This window comes from Paroedura picta, chromosome 12, assembly GCF_049243985.1.
Source record: "Paroedura picta isolate Pp20150507F chromosome 12, Ppicta_v3.0, whole genome shotgun sequence".
NCBI classification, from domain to species: Eukaryota; Metazoa; Chordata; class Lepidosauria; order Squamata; family Gekkonidae; genus Paroedura; species Paroedura picta.
The window spans coordinates 13,681,096-13,700,513 of NC_135380.1; the positions used below are offsets into that span (position 1 = coordinate 13,681,096).

The window sequence follows — 19,418 nt, forward strand, 5'->3', positions numbered from 1 at the left end:
CATGAGAGGGGGCAGAAGAATTACTTAGCTACAAATTTATGTGATCTATAGAGTTGTAACAAGGGCAAAGGAAATAAAGCCCTTGCCTAAGCGCATAGAGGGGATGATATTTTAGTTGTTAATTATTTTAGACATAAAGCACCGAGTCATGTCTGACTCTTGGGGTGATGCCCTCCAGCGTTTTCATGGCAGACTCAATGCAGGGTGGTTTGCCAGTGCCTTCCCCAGTCATTACCGTTTACCCCCCAGCAAGCTGGGTACTCATTTTACCGACCTCGGAAGGTTGGAAGGCTGAGTCAACCTTGAGCCGGCTGCTGGGATTGAACTCTCAGCCTCATGGGCAAAGCTTTCAGACGGCTGCCTTACCACTCTGTGCCACAAGAGGCTCATATTTTAGACATACTTTAAACCAAATTAAACTATAGAGTTTATATGTAACACCTTTTTAATGAGCTTTGTAGTTTTGCCTGTTCACACAAGAAATTACCAATTATACCAGCCTTTCTCAACTTTTTTTTGTCATTGAGAATCCCCTGAAACATTCTTCAGGCTTTAGAAACTCCAGAAGTGGCACGATAGTCAGAATTTGGTTGGGGAACATACCTGGGGTCCCGTGGGGTCCCGCCCCTTCCTATCACCTCCAGGCCCAGCACTGGTCATGTGGGGGGGGGAGGTCAACATGACCGATATGGTCATATCATCCAATAAATGTTTAACAAAATTTTTAAAATAAAATTTAAAATAATTAAGTCCCACCCATTTGAGAAACCCTTCCGGTATTGTCAAGAAACCCGACAGTTTCACAAAAACCTGGTTGAGAAAACCTGGCTTAAATTACAACTTTCACTACAGGATTTTTTTTTACGGTGAGAAACATGCTTTCCAAGGAGCTGAAATGATCAACAAATGTTCCTTAGTTCTGAAGAATTTCTTGGGGTCCTAAATGCATTGTCATCATGCTCCCACATAGCCAAGAGGGGAAGAGTCCATTTATTCCTTTATTTCATGCAAAATTTCATGGCCTGTCAGTTGGAAAAAGACTTCCAGCTTCTTCTTTCAGATTGGTCTCTGTACCACTTTGAGAACATTTTCACATCCTTCCAAACTCTCTAAAAATAGGGAGAAACACACTTTTGTGTGCGTGTATATGTGTGTGTCACATACCTGGCATCTCCCATTGTGGCTGAGCATTAGTTTTCACACTATACTCTGAAAAACATTATAATTTCTGAGAGACTTAGCAGGGTTTTTAAAACTATATTCTGGAGGACGCTATCATTCCCGAGACATTCAGCAAAGTTTCCTCAGTAACAAACTTCTTTGAAAGACTGCTGGACCACTGCCACAGAAATTTCCTTGTGATGTGCTGCCACAGGAGAGTGTCTATAGCAGATTGTGCTAACCAATTCCTGCAAGGCAGTAGTGAGGCTCAAAATGGCCTCGTGCCCTGTGCTTCACAGATGGCTTCACAGAATATTCTGCAAAATGTTGATGTTCTGTGGCAGAAATACCCTGGTGGGAAAGGTAAAATGCTGGTGGTGAAAAGCTTGAAAACCACAGGCTTATGGAAATATTTTTTACCTGCTTCAAACATGATAGCCAGCAGTCATGTCTCTTTTCAACAGACTGTGACCTATTTATAACAGGTAGAGATAGGGAGATTCAAAGTTATCTTGTTATGCAGCCTTTTGACTGCGGAGGAGCCCCCCAAATATTTTTCAGGCTTCAAGGAGCCCTGGAACCAGGCCAAAAGTGATGTCATGGCCATGACTCCCTGCTACACTCAAGAATGACTAAGGGATGGAGAGGAAAGAAGCACTTTTGTGGTAAGAGGACACGCCCAGGTGCCTCCCCTTCCCCAGACAAGGTAATCACGCAAGAATGCTAGCCTCAGGTCAATGGAAGCGGCTGGTTCCCTGCTCTCATAGCAATGCCAGGAATAGCTTGTGACCATGTCCATTAAGACAGGATATAGGGGGAAAGCCAGAGAGTCCCAGGGGAGCACTCAGGAGCCCTGATTGGAATCCCTGTTATAAAGAATTCCTCCACTGATCTATCTGGCTAGTATTTTCCCCTGGCTGGGAGAGAAAGCTCTATTTCAAACCCTTGTTACATCAGAACCTTTAACTGAAGGTGCCAAAGTTTAAACCCAGCACTTTCTGCATGGAAGAATATTTCTGAATACTGCTTGTATTTCATTTTCTGAGTTCATACGTACATGTTATACCTCCTTGTTTTCCACTCTGAGCAAAACCTTCCAGATACTTCGACAAACTGCAGTGGCTAATGGTGCAATCCTTCGCAGTTACCGCAGCCTAAGTCCACGAAAGTCAATATGCTTAGAGGGGTGCAATTCTATGTAGAACTGCACAGCAGGGCATTAGGAAAACATTCAAAATGACCAACTTACAGAAGATGAAGTTGTTATAATACAAAAGCGGAGTTTAAGACGATTAGATGTGTCCACTTCAGAAGCTTTTCTCTTAAATACAGGAACATAAATGAAATTTATGAAACATTTCTGCTATATGCTATTCTTTATGACCAGGCTTCAAGGCTAAGGTTTCCCAATCCATACCAAGACAAATCCATTTTATACTGCTTATGTGTGGCTCAAACAGGACTCCTTTTAAGCTAATGAACCGACCCTTTCCTGGACTGCAGAGGAAGGCTCTCCTGTGCCTTTTGGTTGCACAGTTGTGTTGGAGAAGAGCCAGGTGTGAGCGTGTCAGCGTGTGCTAATGGATTTTAATTCAGTCAGTTTCATTCTAGTTATTTGCAGAGCTCTAACTGTGAGATCACAGGTTTCTGCCAGCTAGCAGGTATGCCAAAAACACATCATAAACAAGAATAAGGCGTTTGATTGTAATTCAGCTCATGGTCTTTAGGCCGATGGAGCTGTATAATTAAAGTAAAATGAAGTGGGACTAGTCACGCGGAATTAGACCCAGGATCATCCTGCCCACCCAAGATACCAGCAATAGTCAACAGTAGAGGTTTCTGAAAACATATTTCTTTCATATCTTATCTGCCTCTTGTTGGGAGGCTGGGCTAGGGATGCCACTCTCTCGGTGGGAACAACAAAGAAAATGACCTGCCAGCTCTTGCAAATTGCTGAAACGGAGAAGAAGGCTGACAAACAAGCTATGCTGTACAAAGACGCAGTAACTATTTATTTAAAAAGAAGTTATGCCAGAACGTGGACCGGTTATGAACACATTTTCATAAAATTCCTCAGTGATATACATTTAAATGTATTTTGAAAACTGCATACATAAATGTCTTGAATGTTCAATAAAGACTTACAGGATATGTAGGCTGTGCCACTAACTAGTACCCAGTCTTCCATTCCACAATTTCTTGACTGCTAATGGAAGATAAACAATTTTAGATTATTCTGTTGAGGGTTTCTCCATTTCTCTTCTCCATTTCTGCAGCCTCCAGGTGGGACCTGGGGATCGGCCAGAATTACAGCTCATCTCCATAATACAGAGATCAGTTCCCCTGGAAAATAATGGATCTTTGGGAGGGTGGACACTATGTTATTGTACTCCACTGAGGTCCCTATTATCCCGGCCACCATCCCCAAATTTCCAAATGTTTCCCAATCTGGATCTGCAGCCCACCCATCCACCCTGACCGGCTGGTGGTGGTTGTGGGGAGTTGGCAACCTTACCGTAGCCAGGAAGTACTCAGGGTCCACCACCACTCCTCAGGTTACCACCAACCCCCTATGCTCATGGCTCGCACCTGCCAATTGTGTGCCTGTGCCCCTGTCTCCTTGTGAGTCCTCTCACTGCCCGTGCTCATAGATGCCTGAACCATCCACGGGCCTTTTCCCTGATGATGCTGGGCAACAAGGGTGGCTGGGAGCACGGATGGTGGAGCGAATGCAAGCAAGTGGATATGGGGAAGGGCAGAGAAGTCACGTGGGCAAGCGGGTCAGTGGCAGTGAGACCACCAGAAGACATAGAATCATAGAGTTGGAAGGGGCCATACAGGCCATCTAGTCCAACCCCCTGCTCAACGCAGGATCAGCCCAAAGCATCCTAAAGCATTCAAGAAAAGTGTGTATCCAACCTTTGCTTGAAGACTGCCAGTGAGGGGGAGCTCACCACCTCCTTAGGCAGCCTATTCCACTGCTGAACTACTCTGACTGTGAAAATTTTTTTCCTGATATCTAGCCTATATCATTGTAGTTTAAACCCATTACTGCATGTCCTCTCCTCTGCAGCCTGCCCTCCTCCAAGTGACAACCTTTCAAATACTTAAAGAGGGCTATCATGTCCCCTCTCAACCTCCTTTTCTCCAGGCTGTACATTCCCAAGTCCCTCAACCTATCTTCATAGGGCTTGGTCCCTTCAGCCCTAGCAGATGCCCCACGACAAGGTATGCTGAAGCCCATCCTGCCTCAAGTGGTAATGCCTGTACTATTCAAGAAGTTGATATCTGATATTACCTTCACAGTCCAGGAAACCATGATCATCGGATGACCTCGAAATGGGAGGCTATATTCTTAAATCAGCATTAAATGCCGACAGATGGAACAACAGTTTTCCCCAAAACTTCTTTTCACCTTCAAAGTTGAAGTCTATCCAAATTTCCCTTTCATGTTAGCTCTTTCTTTTCTCTCATGAACAAACACACAAGCCCAGAGGTCTCTGGAGATTCCGTATTTGCAAAGCTGATTAATTTTATAGCTGAATTCACAGGATGCTAAAGCTTTACAGACAACTCATGATCTAGAATTCTTGAAAGGCCAAGGCTATTGAACCATTACATATTTCTTGTAATAGCTGCCCCTCCCAAAAAACCCTTTCCCGCGCAGGCAATCAATGCTGTGGGGAGTTTTAACATGCGGTGCTACACAAGTATGGAGCATTTTCACATCAGCATCTGCTGCCCCTGTGCCTATGTGACACTGGTGTACAAATTATCCACATGTTGGCATGGATTTATGCAATAAAGGCATCTCCAGTGTCAAATAGATCAGAAGTACAGAGAATAGATTTGTAACCTGCAGTCAAAACCAGCCATGAGCTGTCTGGGATTGGACTGTACCCCAGCCGCAGCAAGCGGCTATGACCCTGGCCCCAACCGTTGGGCTACTCCAAGAAGACACCAACATTTGCCAGGCCAGGTAATGTACAGCTCCTGTACAGCCCTTTTAAGGTCCTGCCTGCAGTAGTTTCACCTGGGCCAGACCAGCTAAACTATCAGGCAAATGGGGAAGAGGTCAGGGAAGGCTGTGGGCTTCACTCAAGGTGAAGCCTAGCCCATATAGGTTGGGGAGGGGGCTCCAGGACATCTCCAGACTGTGGAGGAGAGGCTTGGGAAGAAAGGAGCAAGAAAGCGTGGTTAACTCCCAGCTTGGTATAGTGGTTAGGAGTGCGGACTTCTACTCTGGCGAGCCGAGTTTGATTCTCTGCTCTCCCACATGCAGCCAGCGGGGTGACCTTGGGCTCGCCACACATTGATAAAGCTGTTCTGACCGAGCAGTGATATCAGGGCTCTCTCAGCCTCACCCACCTGTTGTCGGTAAAGGAAAGTGAAAGTGAATGTAAGCCGTTTTGAGACTCCTTCGGGTAGAGAAAAACGGCATATAAGAACCAACTCCTCTTCTTCTTCAGTAATATCAGGGCTCTCTTAGCCTCACCTCCCTCACAGGGTGTCTGTTTTGGGGAGAGGAAAGGGAAGGAGATTGTAAGCCGCTTTGAGGCTCCTTTGGGTAGAGAAAAGCGGCATATAAGAACCAACTCTTCTTCTTCCTCCCTACGCTAACTGCCTTCTCTGGGCCTGGAGTCTGGTCTGGCACCACTGAGGCAGAAAAGGAGGATGAAACGGTTGCGTGTCTTCCTGCACCATCTGGTTCATTGCACCATCCATGTGTCCTTGATACTCATCTGTGCAGCTTAGCCCTAACCTTATGCTTCTATCACAGAGATCTTAGTAGCAGTCAAATGTGAATGTTTTGTGCTTGGGATAATGGTTTGTCACTGTTGTGTTTCACTGTTTCCCTTCGCTTTCCAGTGAGAATTATTGATGAAGAGCTGTTATTTTTTACTTGACGGTGCAGCATCTCAGATTAAACCACCACAGAGGTCACTATAAACTCATCATGTTTTTTTCATGCAGGTAACTAGGACTGAATGTTGCCACCCCCACCGCCCAAATCATGTTGACCTCCTTTCAGGTCTTGCTCCGTAGTCTGATGTGCCGCTGTTAGCAGTCCATATAAGCCCTCTTGAGATATCTGAAGGGGTTATAATGGACATGCATCTGTGGAACGGAGAAGACGCTGCTGTCAAGCTCCACTTCTGGCCTATTTGTATTTAACAGAATATAGGGCATACGTTTATAGTTTTTGCCCAGGGATCCCAATAGGACTATGTCTTCACATGTATACATGATTATACACATAGGAATGGAGTACTCTGCAGTTCTGCCATCCACAGAAGTTCATTCCACCCACTTCAAACATCTGAAGAAGACCAAGACTGCTTACCTCCATGCTACGAAGAGTTTCAGCTGCCACTGGAGGATGGCAACCCTATAAATCATACCTGAGGCACTGGGCAGGTAGAGAAGAGGCTGAAAGGTGCATTGCCATGTTTGCTCAGACTTTAAGCAGCAACGGCTTTGTTACTGAAGCCACAGCAGAAGGCACCAATGTGGAAACGCAAAGTAGGTGAAAGAGCACCCCATTAGAATCCCTAGACAATCAATCTCCTTGAAGACAAATACTACCTGAACTCAAAAGAGGCCCTCCTAGACTGTGTAGCCACCCAGCAACAAAACAAAGCTGCTGACTCTTAGGAAATGTATTTGCATTGAGGTTTTTGGCTCACGACTGCAAGGTCTTGGTCAGCCTCCATTAGCACTCGATACAATATGGTGTGTGTTTGGAGCACTACCACCATCTAGCCTGGGCCCATCCACTGCCTTCCAGAAGAATACCAAGCAAGAATGTCCCATCCATAGAAGTCTCGCTTTGTCCATTCATTTGTTCGTTCATTCATTTTATTTATGTTTGTATTTATTTCCTGCCCTCTCTGTAGCGATTCAGGGCGGGTTGCAACCAACCAGCTAAAATAAAATAAAATATATAAGTAATTAAATTAGATAAGATAACAACAACGCATTCCTTGCCGTGACGAAGGGGCGAACTAATTAAAATAATTGAACTAACTCATGTCAGAATGCACGGTGCATATTGTCCCATAAGACACTAGGGTCTTAGGAAGGAACAGAAAGGCATGGAACGGTGTTTGACACTGCAGGGTTTAATCTAACGCATGGCAGATGGCCCTGGAATTGGTTTTGAAGGTCAGGCTTATCCGCAAACATGAGGAGCGATAATAAAGGAGAATACCTTTGTCTGCAACACAGATCTCCAAAGGTCAGAAGCTAGACTTCCTCATCAGGTGGAGCTGTAGTATTTCCAGATGAGGACAACTCTTCACTTTTTTTGGGGGGTGGGGGGTGGGACATAAAACCCCAGGAAGAATTTGGACCCTCCATCTTGATTTATGCCCCATAATGGCAAATCCCCTGGGGCTCTAACAGGTGAAGACCCGTCAGCCGTAATGTAAGCAGAAGAAAAAAGTCTCAAGCTGGCGATGGTGAAATGATTTATTCCAGTGAAAACAATGTTCAAAACAATTTCAAAACGGATTCCTAGGAATCTTCTGTTTCTAATATTCAAGGCTAGGGTCATCCTGGACTGGTTTTGCAGATTATTACTGGGCCCGGCACTCTCACAAGCTGCTAGCAGAAAGACTAAGAAGAGAAGATTGCGTCCCTCCTACCCTCTGGCTTACTATGAGGCCCACTGGGATAGCCTCTTAAAAAGGTAGAATACAACATGGACAATAAGGTAATGCACAGACTGGTTAGACCTGGATGAAGCAACCAAGTGATACAGCCTCCGAAGACAATGAACCAGGGATACCCTTTCTTATGCAGACTTGCTGAAATGATTGACACAGCCATAGCACCTATGGAGAAGGCCTTGCTCTAGCACAGGGGTAGTCAACCTGTGGTCCTCCAGATGTCCATGGACTACAATTCCCATGAAGCCCCTGCCAGCGTTAGCTGGCAGGGGCTCCTGGGAATTGTAGTCCATGGACATCTGGAGGACCACAGGTTGACTACCCCTGCTCTAGCATTGCCAGTTCTGGGTTGGGAAATACCTGGAGATCGGTAAAAACGGCCTGTGTGACATCCTACAATAAAACAAATCTGGAACTGGAGAGTTCTTAAAGGCAGCCAAATCTCCATTCCAGGAAGCTGTTACTAGTGGTATGACCTAGCCTGTTAATTTCTATATGCATGAATACACGAACGCATCAATAACGTTAATCGTCAGTAACCAACATCCAGGTACATACTTCCTGGAAAAGCGCTACTGCTAATCGTCCAGAAGGACAGAGAGATTATGGAATGGGAAGAGCAGTGATTATTTCCTATTCATCATGATTTAGGCTTGGGTTACACATACAGTAGAAGGAAGAAATGAGCTGAGCAATATTGTGTCCTTGATGCTGAACATAAGAATAAGGGAAGGCAGCACAGTTTCAAATAGGAGCACAGTTTAAGGACTCTGGTTTTCTGCGTAGCTCAGCAGAGGCTTCCTTTTGCCTTGTTCCTGTTTACATGAGGTTCTGGAGTGGAATAGGGCAGTCTAAAACACTGGCCTATATTGAAGGAGCAGAGTTGTCCAAAACAACACAGCCAGCGCCGTGCCACCAGGGGGGGGAGGCGCGAATGCCATTGCCACTCTGAGCGGCAAGGGAGAGCAGTATATAAATGCAAAAATAAATAAATAAATCATCCCATGCTGAAATCATGCCCCTCCCCAAGCTCTATCCTCCTCAGGTTCCACGTCCCAAACCTCCAGGTATTTCCCAACCCAGAACTGGCAGTGCTAGAGCAAGGCCTCCTCCGTCCCTGCTATTATTGTCTGGCTGTTGATCATTGCGACAGGTTTGCCCAAGAAAGAGGATCCCTGATTCATTGTCTCCTGAGGTTTACCACTTGGTTGCTTCCTCCAGGTCCAACCAGTCAGCACATTAAAATTTGGAGGTGTGTGTTGGGGGGGGGGGGGGTGCAAAGCTCTGACTAGTTAGAGAGAGCTAAGAACTCCCCTTTCTTTACATAGGGAGCATGGCTGTCTTAACCCTGCCACATGTCTGCTGTTCCTGGTTGCTGCTGCCACAGAGTTAATGTTTGAAAGATCCCTTTACGCCCAAGTGCTTGGGCTACTCCACTTAACAGCTATTGGCTCAGCAACTTGCAACTACTAGACTTTTATGTCAGCAAGCAGACAAGAGCACATAGATCTACGTAAGGGTCAAGGGTAGCCAAAAAGGAATCATTCTTTGAATCCGTTTGGAATTCATACATTTTATCAGGACGAACCTATAAATAGCATGCATTTAAGACATTTCTGGGACCCTACTTGTGGAATTCACACCATTTAGCGTGCTTTGAACCTGTGTATATCTTATTTGCTCATAAAACAGCTGTCAGAAGCACCCAAATTTACTTGTTGTAATCTGACTCAAAGAGGAATCTGCGGAATTCTCACAGCCACACCCTCTGTTGCCATGGAGCTACTTTGCATCCCTATTAGGGGGAAAGGCAGGGTATAAATAAAGCAAATAAATAAACAAATGAAAGAGAGAAGACTCTAAGATGGAGCAGTCAGAATCCATCACTTTTCTGCTAGATGCTAGAGAAAGGAGCTTTTTGCAGACACTGCTGTGCTAGAATGCCCCTCTCTGCTATTTTTGTCTTCTTCTTTAAAAAGAGCAATTCGGCTCCTTTTCTTGCAGCATCGATACCCACCATCCTCCTTATCCCAATTCCACCCCCACCCCCGGGATACTGCCAATCCTTTCTGCCACAAGTACAGAAATGTGCAATTTAATGTTGCTATTCTGGAATTCTGGTTACTGGACATGAATCAGGCAGAGCTGAGATTGCCAGTTCCTCACCAGGTGGCGGAGGGCAGTTCTTGGGACTATGTGCGATGGGGAAGAGAAATGATTATGGAGCAGCACTGTGATGATTTTCAAAAGCCTCCGCTGCCCCTGCTTCCCCTTCCCCACCACTTCTGTTCTCCAGAGTATTTATAAAGATGCCCCAACCAGTCCCTGTCTACCGGCTCCGTGAAGCATAACTTCCACTACCCAAAGTCACTAACTTGCTCCAATAGTCAATTTTACCAACACTTTACAAGTTCCAGGCTAATTCCTGGAGATTTTGGAGTATAGCCCCCGAGGGCTTCAGTTTGGAGAGGGAAGGGACCTCAATAGGGTATAATTCCTCGGAGTCCATGCTCCAAAGAAGCCATTTTCTCTAGGGGAACTGATTTCTGTAGTCTGAGGATGAGTTGTAATTCTTGGAGACCGCTAGGCCTCGCCTGGAGATGGGTATCCTGAATTCTAAGTAAGCCTGCTTACAACTGCCCTATTAGATGAGTAAAATCGGAACGGACCACAGACCATCAGGTCAAAAGCATTTTATGACCAGCCTCTTACGTATCAACATAAGTAATTCATTCCAGAGCCACAATTGGGGAATGAGACAACAGCTATGCTTGTCAGTGGGTCCTTGGCTCAGCAGTGGAGCATGTGTGCAGAAATTCCCAGGTTCAGTCCCTAGCCTCTCAAACAGGATCAGGTAGCAGGTAACATGGAAGACCCGAAACCCAGGAGAGCAGATGCCAGCCAGATAGACTAGACCGATCTGGTAGACCGAGCTCTAACTCAGGGGTAGTCAAACTGCGGCCCTCCAGATGTCCATGGACTACAATTCCCAGAAGCCCCCTGCCAGCATTTGCTGGCAGGGGGCTTCTGGGAATTGTAGTCCATGGACATCTGGAGGGCTGCAGTTTGACTACCCCTGCTCTAACTCAATACAGCAGCTGCCAGCGTTCATGTGAAGAAGGAAGCAGAGCCACAGTCAGGAAAACTGATGCCTATGATGAGGGAGGGAAGAAAGGAGGCAGAACAAAGAAGCGGCCCACGGGTCCCTCAAGGCCCATAAAAACCTGCCACCGTCTTCCATTGCGAGGATAACATGTGCGAGGGAGAACTGGATATGCTGTCTTGGCTTCTCTGGTGGGAAAACATCATAATAAACAAAAGGAAAGGGAGGCTGGCAAGATTGTTTGCATGTTACAGTCTGTGAGAGGCCATTTCATGCTGCACAGCGACTAGGAAAATTCTTTCGGGTTCAAAGGGGAAAAAGAGCAGGAGGCCGTTAGATTGTAAACCACCTTGTTTGCGATGGACTGACCCAGATTCTGTTTTGGGGAAGCTAATCCCACCCAGTAGTCAGTCTTCACTTATATTGCTCAGGTGCAGTCGGAACATATATTTGGGGAGGTTTTTACTCTGCTAATAATTCAGATCCAGGCCTATCTGAAGAACGGTTACACTGCAACGCCACTGCATTTTATCGTTATATGCATTTCCCGCGTACCGCGCGCTAACTGTGCTATGCAAGTGGCAAATAACAACCAAAGTTATATTTTGGATGCCTCTATTTTGAAGGTGACACCGACCTCTAAATCTGTAGAGACACTCAGTATCAACAACCTGTTCTATACGGTGCAGTAAAAAGGGGGTTCAAGGAGATAAAAGTCTTTCTACCTGACACTAGTGGAGCCCTCCAACGGCAGGGCTGCTAAGCTGCAAAACAGAGAATTCAGCTTTACAGGATCTCATGCGGCTGCCGTCTCTCCCACCCGTTCTTCCTTGGCAGTCTCTCCTCACCCCTATTTGCTGTGCTCCACCACCTGCCCATTATGGCTGAGAGGGGAGGGGCAGTGGTGTCAAGCCTCCGGGGAGGAATGGGGAGGAGAAGCTAAAACTGCCTTTTCTTCTGCTGGAGAATTTACAGCCGCATAGAAATCCCCAAGGCCACCCAATCCACTGGGCCCAAGGAATAATCCCGTGTAAATATCACTGCCGTCTTCCATACGCAACATTTCTATTTCTCAGGACAAATCTAGAGTTGGAAAATAAATGGGGGGGGGGGAAACACACACACGTTACCCTCTCCTTCTTGGCTCTGTCCATCCTGCTAGTTCTGTGCTCCAGCATTGGGGCAGCTGTCAACACCCAGGGGGACAGCTCTCAAATCGGTCTTCCGCACGATGATGCCAATACGCCTTTTCTCCCCTTTCTTGCTAGAAAGACTACTCCACTCCTGGCTGTTCTTGAGCAGAGAGGGCAGCTCTTCCTGTTGAGGATATTCCACTTTCCTAGCTTGTTTATTTCATGTATAAGGTTGCTTCCTCTTCTTCTGAAGTTCTGTGGCACGTGACAAAACTTCCTCTTCCGTTTTACCTTGGGTCTCTGGATTTCTCCCTGCCCCAACCTGGGTGTGTTTGGCCTCCTTCCTTGCTTCACTTGGTGGCCGATTGAGAAGGAAAGACCATCGTGCAAGGCTCTCTCTTGCCGGCCTGCATCTTGTTGAAAGCAAAGCAACCAACCCCTTTCCACTCCGGAGAGTTCCCCCTTCCTCCCAGGTAACGGAGCATGGGAGTTCCGCATATGCCTCTTTCCCACCCACTGACTTCCTTTCGATTCGGTTACTCTTCTGAGCTCCCTATTAGGTTTATTTACTTTCTGGGTTGGTGACGTTCTCCATTTTTTTCGCCATCCACACAGGCTGCTTCCAGGGGGTCCCAAGACAAAATAGGCAGGATCCTGTTGCTGTCCTACATCACCTGAGCCCCTCCTGGCCTGGCCATTAAAGTGGTCATGCGGAACAGTGCTACCATGGGGATAGGGCTTAATTCAGACGGGCATAACAGCCACATTATCTCTCTTTTGTTGATGCTCCGGCAGCCACTTGACTTCAAGGCTTAGCAACCCGGCCTGCTCCCATAGTGACGCTGAGCCACGGAAACCCATTGCCAAGTGGCCAATGGTTGCCCGCATAAAGGAGACAGGCTTAACCAGCCCGGGAAATAGCAAAGAGGAGGGGGAATGTCTGAGGACCAAGCATCTGATTGAAACATTGCCTGTGCCATTGCTGCTATTCCAAAGACCTACAGTTAAGGTGGCCCCACAAGCATCATGCTTGCACTATTAATAGATTGCAAACCCAGCAATCCAGCTACATTAGACAGGAATTGCCATACTGCATACCTGAATATCCTGTTCAGATTGATTCTAATGTTAATTTTAAAAAAATCCCTACCCACCTAGCTACAAATATGGAAGGAGCAGATATTCCTCGCCAGCTGTTTAGAGCAAAATTCTGTAATACAAACAATAGCTGGACCATGAGGATACTTTGCTTATACAGGACTTCCAAATGGCAATTTCCCTGCTGAAGTCCCTCCCAAAGCCACCAGGAGCTTTTTCTCTTGAGGTTTCTATATTTAATCAGTAATTGACATACCAACATACTGTTATGTCAACATGTCAATTACTGATATTTAAAAAAAAATCCTCAAAAGGCTTTCGTTGGTGGTACTGGACTCTGATTTTATTGGTGGTATGTGTGGAGGATAACTGCAACAGGAACTAGCGAAGGAAAATGTCTGCCATGGGGGTGGGACTAGGACAATCTAGACATTCTGGCCCATCCTGGTTTTGCTGGGATCTTTCCCAAAACATCACAGCAAAGATTTGGGAAAGGTCATAGAAAAGTCAAGGAAAACCTGGGTGCTGCATAGAAGCGTCACAATGCTGTGGGGAAGGAGGGGGCCTATCTTCCCAAAGGCATCCAAGCCAGTCCAGATGATGCATGTGTGATCATAGTCAACTAGCATCTCCTAGAAACCCTAGTTCAAATCAATGTGCACTTTTCTGTCTTTAGCTGCTCACTGTTTATATGAGCAGTGTACAACCTCTCCTGTCCTTCTCTTCAGGAGATTTTCTCCTCTCCCTTTTCTTATCTCATTACCTCTTCTCCCATGTCCCTGTTTCCCTTCCAACTTTGCTCCCTCTACCATCTCTGCTAGATGACCCCGTCCTCTCTTTCCTCATTCCTTTAATCAAAGTAATCTTGGCTTTTGGACTCTTCCCACAACATTTCATAAACTTTTTGACTTTCCACCCAGCCAATTGTTTTAGTACTAAATAAATGAATATAAGTACCAACTAATACTCGAATAACACACATGGTATATCACAAAATATAATCAGGTGTCTTCATATTAATGGCATTTCTCTCTGTACAGAGATAATAAAAGCTTGGGGGAGTCATAAATGTCCTTTCACATCTCTTCTAAACTGACCATCCTTCCCGCCTTTGGTGGGGCAGTCCCACATTTGGGGCATTTGCCCCGTGTCCTGCGGCGTTCTCAAAATGTCTTGTGGAGTTCGTACATTAAAAAAAAAATTAAATTAAAAAAATATATGTTTTTTTTTGCCCGCATGGCAGGCAGCCCACTAGACAGCCCGGGCTCAGGAGGCTCCCGCGCAGGTACCTGGCCTCAGGAGGCCTCCAACCAAGTTGCCCGGACTCTGGGGCGGGGCTTCCCGGCCAGCTCTGCTGCCACCTTTTCCTCCAAGCCTCCCTGCCTCCTCCAGGACCAGGCCTTGAGTCTTCTTCCCTTGACCCGGGCCGCCACTGCCCTAAGGCCAGACGGGGAGGGAGGAGGGAGGAAGGGCCCGCCGCCGCTGCCATTGTCGCCCCGCCGCCACCCTTCTAGGAGTTGGGGAGGAGGGAGAAGGAGGAGGAGGGGGAAGGGGTGGCCCACCTGCTGCTGCCGCTGCAAGGCCCCACCTTGCAGGGCCAGATATCTGGTCACCCAATCTCTTCCCTCCTTGATTTGTTCATATCTGGTAGCTTTGGAAAGTTTTTCAAAGCAATTCTCTTATAGCAAGGTATATGGAAAAGTCCTACTTGGAAACCATTAAAAATATTCCAGATTCACCTCCAATAGTATCTTAGTGACTAACAAGATTTTCAGGGTATACTCTTTTCAGAATCAAAGCTCTTCATAATTCATCTCTTGAAAGCTTATACTACCAAAATTCTGTGGATCTCTGCACTCAACATGACTACCCTATGAAACCAAGAACCCCCTCTCCACCATGTTGTATTCAATAATACCTGTCTTAACATTGTTTTTTCTCCTCATACAATTATATGAGAATCACAATATAGATATTTTATAATTATCAGTCAGATTGTATAATTGCTTCCCCCCAAAATCCCCGACAGACCAAGCCTACCACCTGCATAAAAAACAAAACAAAAAAACACTAATTTTCTGCAGTGCCTGTCAACTCTTTATGCGTTTTATATATTTGACCTAGTCTTGAAGGTATAAAGTGCCAGCGATGTAACATTTTGTAATATTTCCATTTAAGTTTTACACTTGTAACAGGTCTTTCTGTAGAAATATCCTACCAGATCTGCTGCATCCTTAATGCTAGGCATCAAAATAAGGGAGAAACATAGTTGCAAATAGAGACGGCAGTTTAATTACTTCAATGTCTGCAGGGTCACTGGCTTCCTTTCTCCCTGTTCCTGCCCATACCAAGTCCTTATGGAAGTCTAAAACACTGATCTGGTGTTAAAGAACAGAGATGTCACAGCACCTCTAAAACCTCTGCATGTATTGTGTCAAGAACACAAAACCATTCATTGGCCCCAAAGCCAAAGTGATGCCCCACCAGTGTGATACCCCAGTATAGTTTCCAGTGCTAGCCACAGACATTTAAAAAACTTTCACAGGCTTTCTGAAAGTTGCTACCTTTGACTATTTCTCTCTTACTTGCTTTTAAATGCTGTTTACCGTTCTCTGCTTGCAGAATTTGGAATAATTCCTTCCTGCTTTCTTGTCACATTGATTCCTGACCCACCCACCCCCACTAGTTCAGTTACACTTGCGCCACCAACTCCTTATGTCTGCTGACTCACCTCTTCCTTCCAGGCATTATGGCCAAATGCGTCCCCGTGCCTCCTTACCTCCTGGCACCTTTTTCCTCTCAGTTTTCTCATCCTCGGCATCCCTTCCATATCCAGCCCCATGGACAGAAGCTCTACCTTCCTTCAGAGCAATTTCATCCTCCACATTCAATGCCTGCGACCTTTGCCCGGAGCATTCGGAACATTATCAGATATTCCAGTCAAAAGCCGAGGGGAGGGGGAGCCAAATAATCAGAGGCAGGTGACAGCCAGTCACATTCCAGCCTTATCATTATCAATATAAAGGCTGCTGATGCATCTCAAGCAGAGCTCAGATCTAGAAGTCACACTGCGCAATCCTAGATCTGATTGAGCAGAACTTTTCCCTTTGATTTCTACCCGGCCTGTTTCCTAGTAAATTATGCCAGAGATCGGTGATGTAATTACAATGCAATCCTAAGGGCACTTTCCTGGGAGTAATTCCCATGGAGTAGACCAGTCTGCTTAGGACAGTTTTGGTGAGCTTCTCTCCTGCCTGCGGTACAAAAATGAGATGCAGTTTAAAATTTATTCATGCTTAAGGGACACACAGCGAGGTGGGTTGGTAATAACATCTCAAGCTTCCAGAGGGTTCATGTCACTTCTGATCTGTTGTACCATCTGAAGTTTGGAAACTTCCACCCATCAGTATTTCCATAGAGTATATATGGGACATGGCCGCCCTTCTGCCAGATCTCTTTTTGCTGTATAGAAACGTCTCTTTAGTTGCTTTAGGAATGTTTTCCTCAAGTTGGCCACCTTCTTTTTGCATAACTGTAGACATTCTGTCTGCATAACCATTGTACTTACTTGGCTACATGTTTTATATTATTATATGCTTCCTATGCATAACTCTGCCATACGAGAAATAAAAATAAAATAAATATCTGTGGCCTGGCTAAACAAGAGTCCAGTGGCACCTTTAAGACAAACAAAGTTTTATTCAAGTCATGAGCTTTCGTGTGCATGCAAACAGTGGGAAGGTGTGGGTAGCAGCTGGCATACAACAGATAAACAAGATAAAGATAGTTGGTCTGCAGTAGAACAGCTAGATTCCAATCCAATTTCAAACCTTAACAGAGCCACAAGATTTGTGGATATGAACTCTGGAGAGTCAATTCTCCTTTCATCAGATACGAATTGCAGTGGAGATCTGAGTCAGAAATTGGGATGGCAGTTGCGATGTAGTGGTAAAATGCGCATTGTAACCAGCTTGATTACAGCTAAGGTTGTCAGCTCTGGGTTGGGAAAGACCTGGAGACTTTGGGGGGTGGAGCCAGGAGTAGGCAGGATTTGGGGGGAGGAGAGGGACCTCAATGGAGTATAATACTATGAAGTCCACCCTCCAAAACAGCCTTTTTCTCCAGGGGAACAGGTCTCTTTGGTCTGGCGATAACCTGTAATTTTCAGGGACTGGCATCCCTAATTAAAGTGGAAGGGAAATGCTGGGGGTAGAAAATTAGCATTTGTAGTGAGAGAAGCATCCTCAAGGTGACACTCTTGAAAAATGCCAAACTTTCTCAGTTTAATGATGCCAAAACATCTCATGAATTCATGTGAGTTCTTTGGAGATCAAGGGGAGGGAGAGAGAGAGAGCTTTCTCAAATAGTAGGGAAATAGTAGGGATATCATAGTATATCAGAAAGGGTGGAGTTTAGGTCAGTTCTCTGTCCAGCTCATAATGAGAGGGGATGTCTCTCACTGGTATAGCTATACTGTCTAGTTTCTCAACAAAAGAAAATCAGCACTCGAAAGCTCAAGCCTTGAATAAATATTTGTTGGCTTAAAGGTGCCACTGGACTCCGATTTGGTTTTGTTGTGCTGCTTCAGACCGACATGGCTAGTTTCTGGTGTGTTTTGACACTGAAAGCAGGAGACGTCTAATCTGGCCTTGCACATTATCTGAAACAGAAAAACGATCCCTCAGTGATGTCTTTAAAATGGACAAGCTTTATCAGCAGGAGGCTGCAATCTTCCATGCAGCTCAGGAAATAAATGTTTATCAAAACGAGATAACATGTTTCTTAGTCATTAATCTTTGAACACATTTCTGGGTCAATATTCTTTACACCTGGCTTCCTCTCCAGAGTAGAGAAAGGCTTGGAGAAGGATGCCGGTCACCCCAACGCCCACCGCCACGTTGAAAGGAAGCCTCCCCCTCCGCCTCTTCCGCAGTCACGCCAGACGTGTCGACATCCTTAGAAGGAGCGTTTTCCTGGTCTCTGATTGGCTCCCTGTTGTAGGATGTGGGTGTGGGTGTGGCTCTTCAGCTAGTTCATCAGGTTTCTAGGCAAAGAGATGGGAAAAGAAGGAGCTCTGCACAGCACTCCCTTCCTGTAACAATCAAATCATAATCATCATAATAAATAATAAAGAAGAGTTTGCTGGTCTTAAAGGTGCCATTGGACTCAAACTTTGTTCAGTAACAATCAAAGTTTAACATGGAAAGGGGAAGGGTGGTGGGGTGAACAGGGATCAATGCACTTTTTAAGTAAAACGAGGATTTGGAATAATCGGTGCCTCAAAGTGATCATGCCATCTGCACAAAATTCTGCACAAATAAGATTCTCCTGATTGTTGGATCCCCCTGCTTCTTCACTGGCTGTTAGAAAAGAAATCCTGGTTTCTCTCTTCCCTCTTTCTTGCCTCATTGACATTACATTTTATTTACTGACCAGACCACGTAACGGCCATGTTTAATTAAGTTTATGTGTTTTTCCACTGGCAATTCAACAAAGGCATGTTATTCTGCCTGCCTGCTAAATCCCACAAGTATGTAACCGTTCTGGAAGCTGCTCTATGATGAGAGTAATTTGAAAATAAAAGTCATGTGATAGCTTTTATTAGGAGTCAGACCCATCAAAATAACACAAAACAATGTAGGGGTGGGCTTTGACATTCTCCAGAAATGTTAACGTGTCTGGATGGGGGTTGGGGGGAGAACACGACATTTAAAAATCATTTATACCCTGCCTTTCTCCCCAATGAGGATCCAAATCAGATTCTCCATTTTATTAACAACAACCCTGTGAGGTAGGTTAGGCTGAGATAATGCGATTGACCCAAATTCACCCAGCGAGCTTCCACGACACGAGTAGGGATTCGATTCTGGTGGGTCTTCTCCAGACTAATCCGACAATCTAAACCACTAAAACACTGTACTTGAATTTTGCTTAGAAAAAGTTATTTAAAACCAAGAGAGTTGGGAGGAAAGTCTTTGTTACGCACCATATTTTTGCTCTTTGTTGAGAGTGAGCGGGAGGGACACAACACGGTTATTTAGAATCAGTGCAATGGAAAGAAAACCCTTTAATTCTGCCTGCGTTATTCAAAGAGGTTTCTTGGCATCAGGCTCGCCACCCTCGCCCCGCACATGGACGACTGCCGCGACTGCACCTGGGAACCGGAAGTCAAGCGGGAGAACGCCTCCGACCGAGGCTCCGCCTTCACGCGGCGAGCGATTGTGCGCACGCGCAGGACGCTCCGGCCGCTCC

At 45.6% G+C, this 19,418-nt stretch overlaps 1 protein-coding gene and 1 long non-coding RNA gene across 3 annotated transcripts in view; both read right to left on the minus strand.

The window, feature by feature from the left end:
* The window catches only part of GCK (glucokinase), a 38,493-nt gene extending 22,365 nt beyond the window's left edge, over positions 1-16,128 (minus strand). Inside the window, exon 1 of one of the 2 annotated variants that reach the window (XM_077305353.1) lies at positions 15,946-16,128. In XM_077305353.1, coding sequence (XP_077161468.1) covers positions 15,946-16,008 — 63 coding nt within the window. In that variant the 5' untranslated portion in view covers positions 16,009-16,128. Of the gene's footprint in view, positions 1-12,065; positions 12,180-15,945 lie in introns of those variants that run through there. The other variant, XM_077305354.1, reaches the window with a different exon arrangement.
* Positions 16,129-17,854: 1,726 nt separating this feature from the next.
* Positions 17,855-19,335, minus strand: LOC143821274 (uncharacterized). The gene is made up of 2 exons (XR_013225752.1): positions 19,153-19,335; positions 17,855-18,258 (listed from the first exon to the last, which is right to left on the minus strand). It is a non-coding gene; the product is annotated as an uncharacterized LOC143821274 (long non-coding RNA).
* Positions 19,336-19,418: the final 83 nt, after the last annotated feature.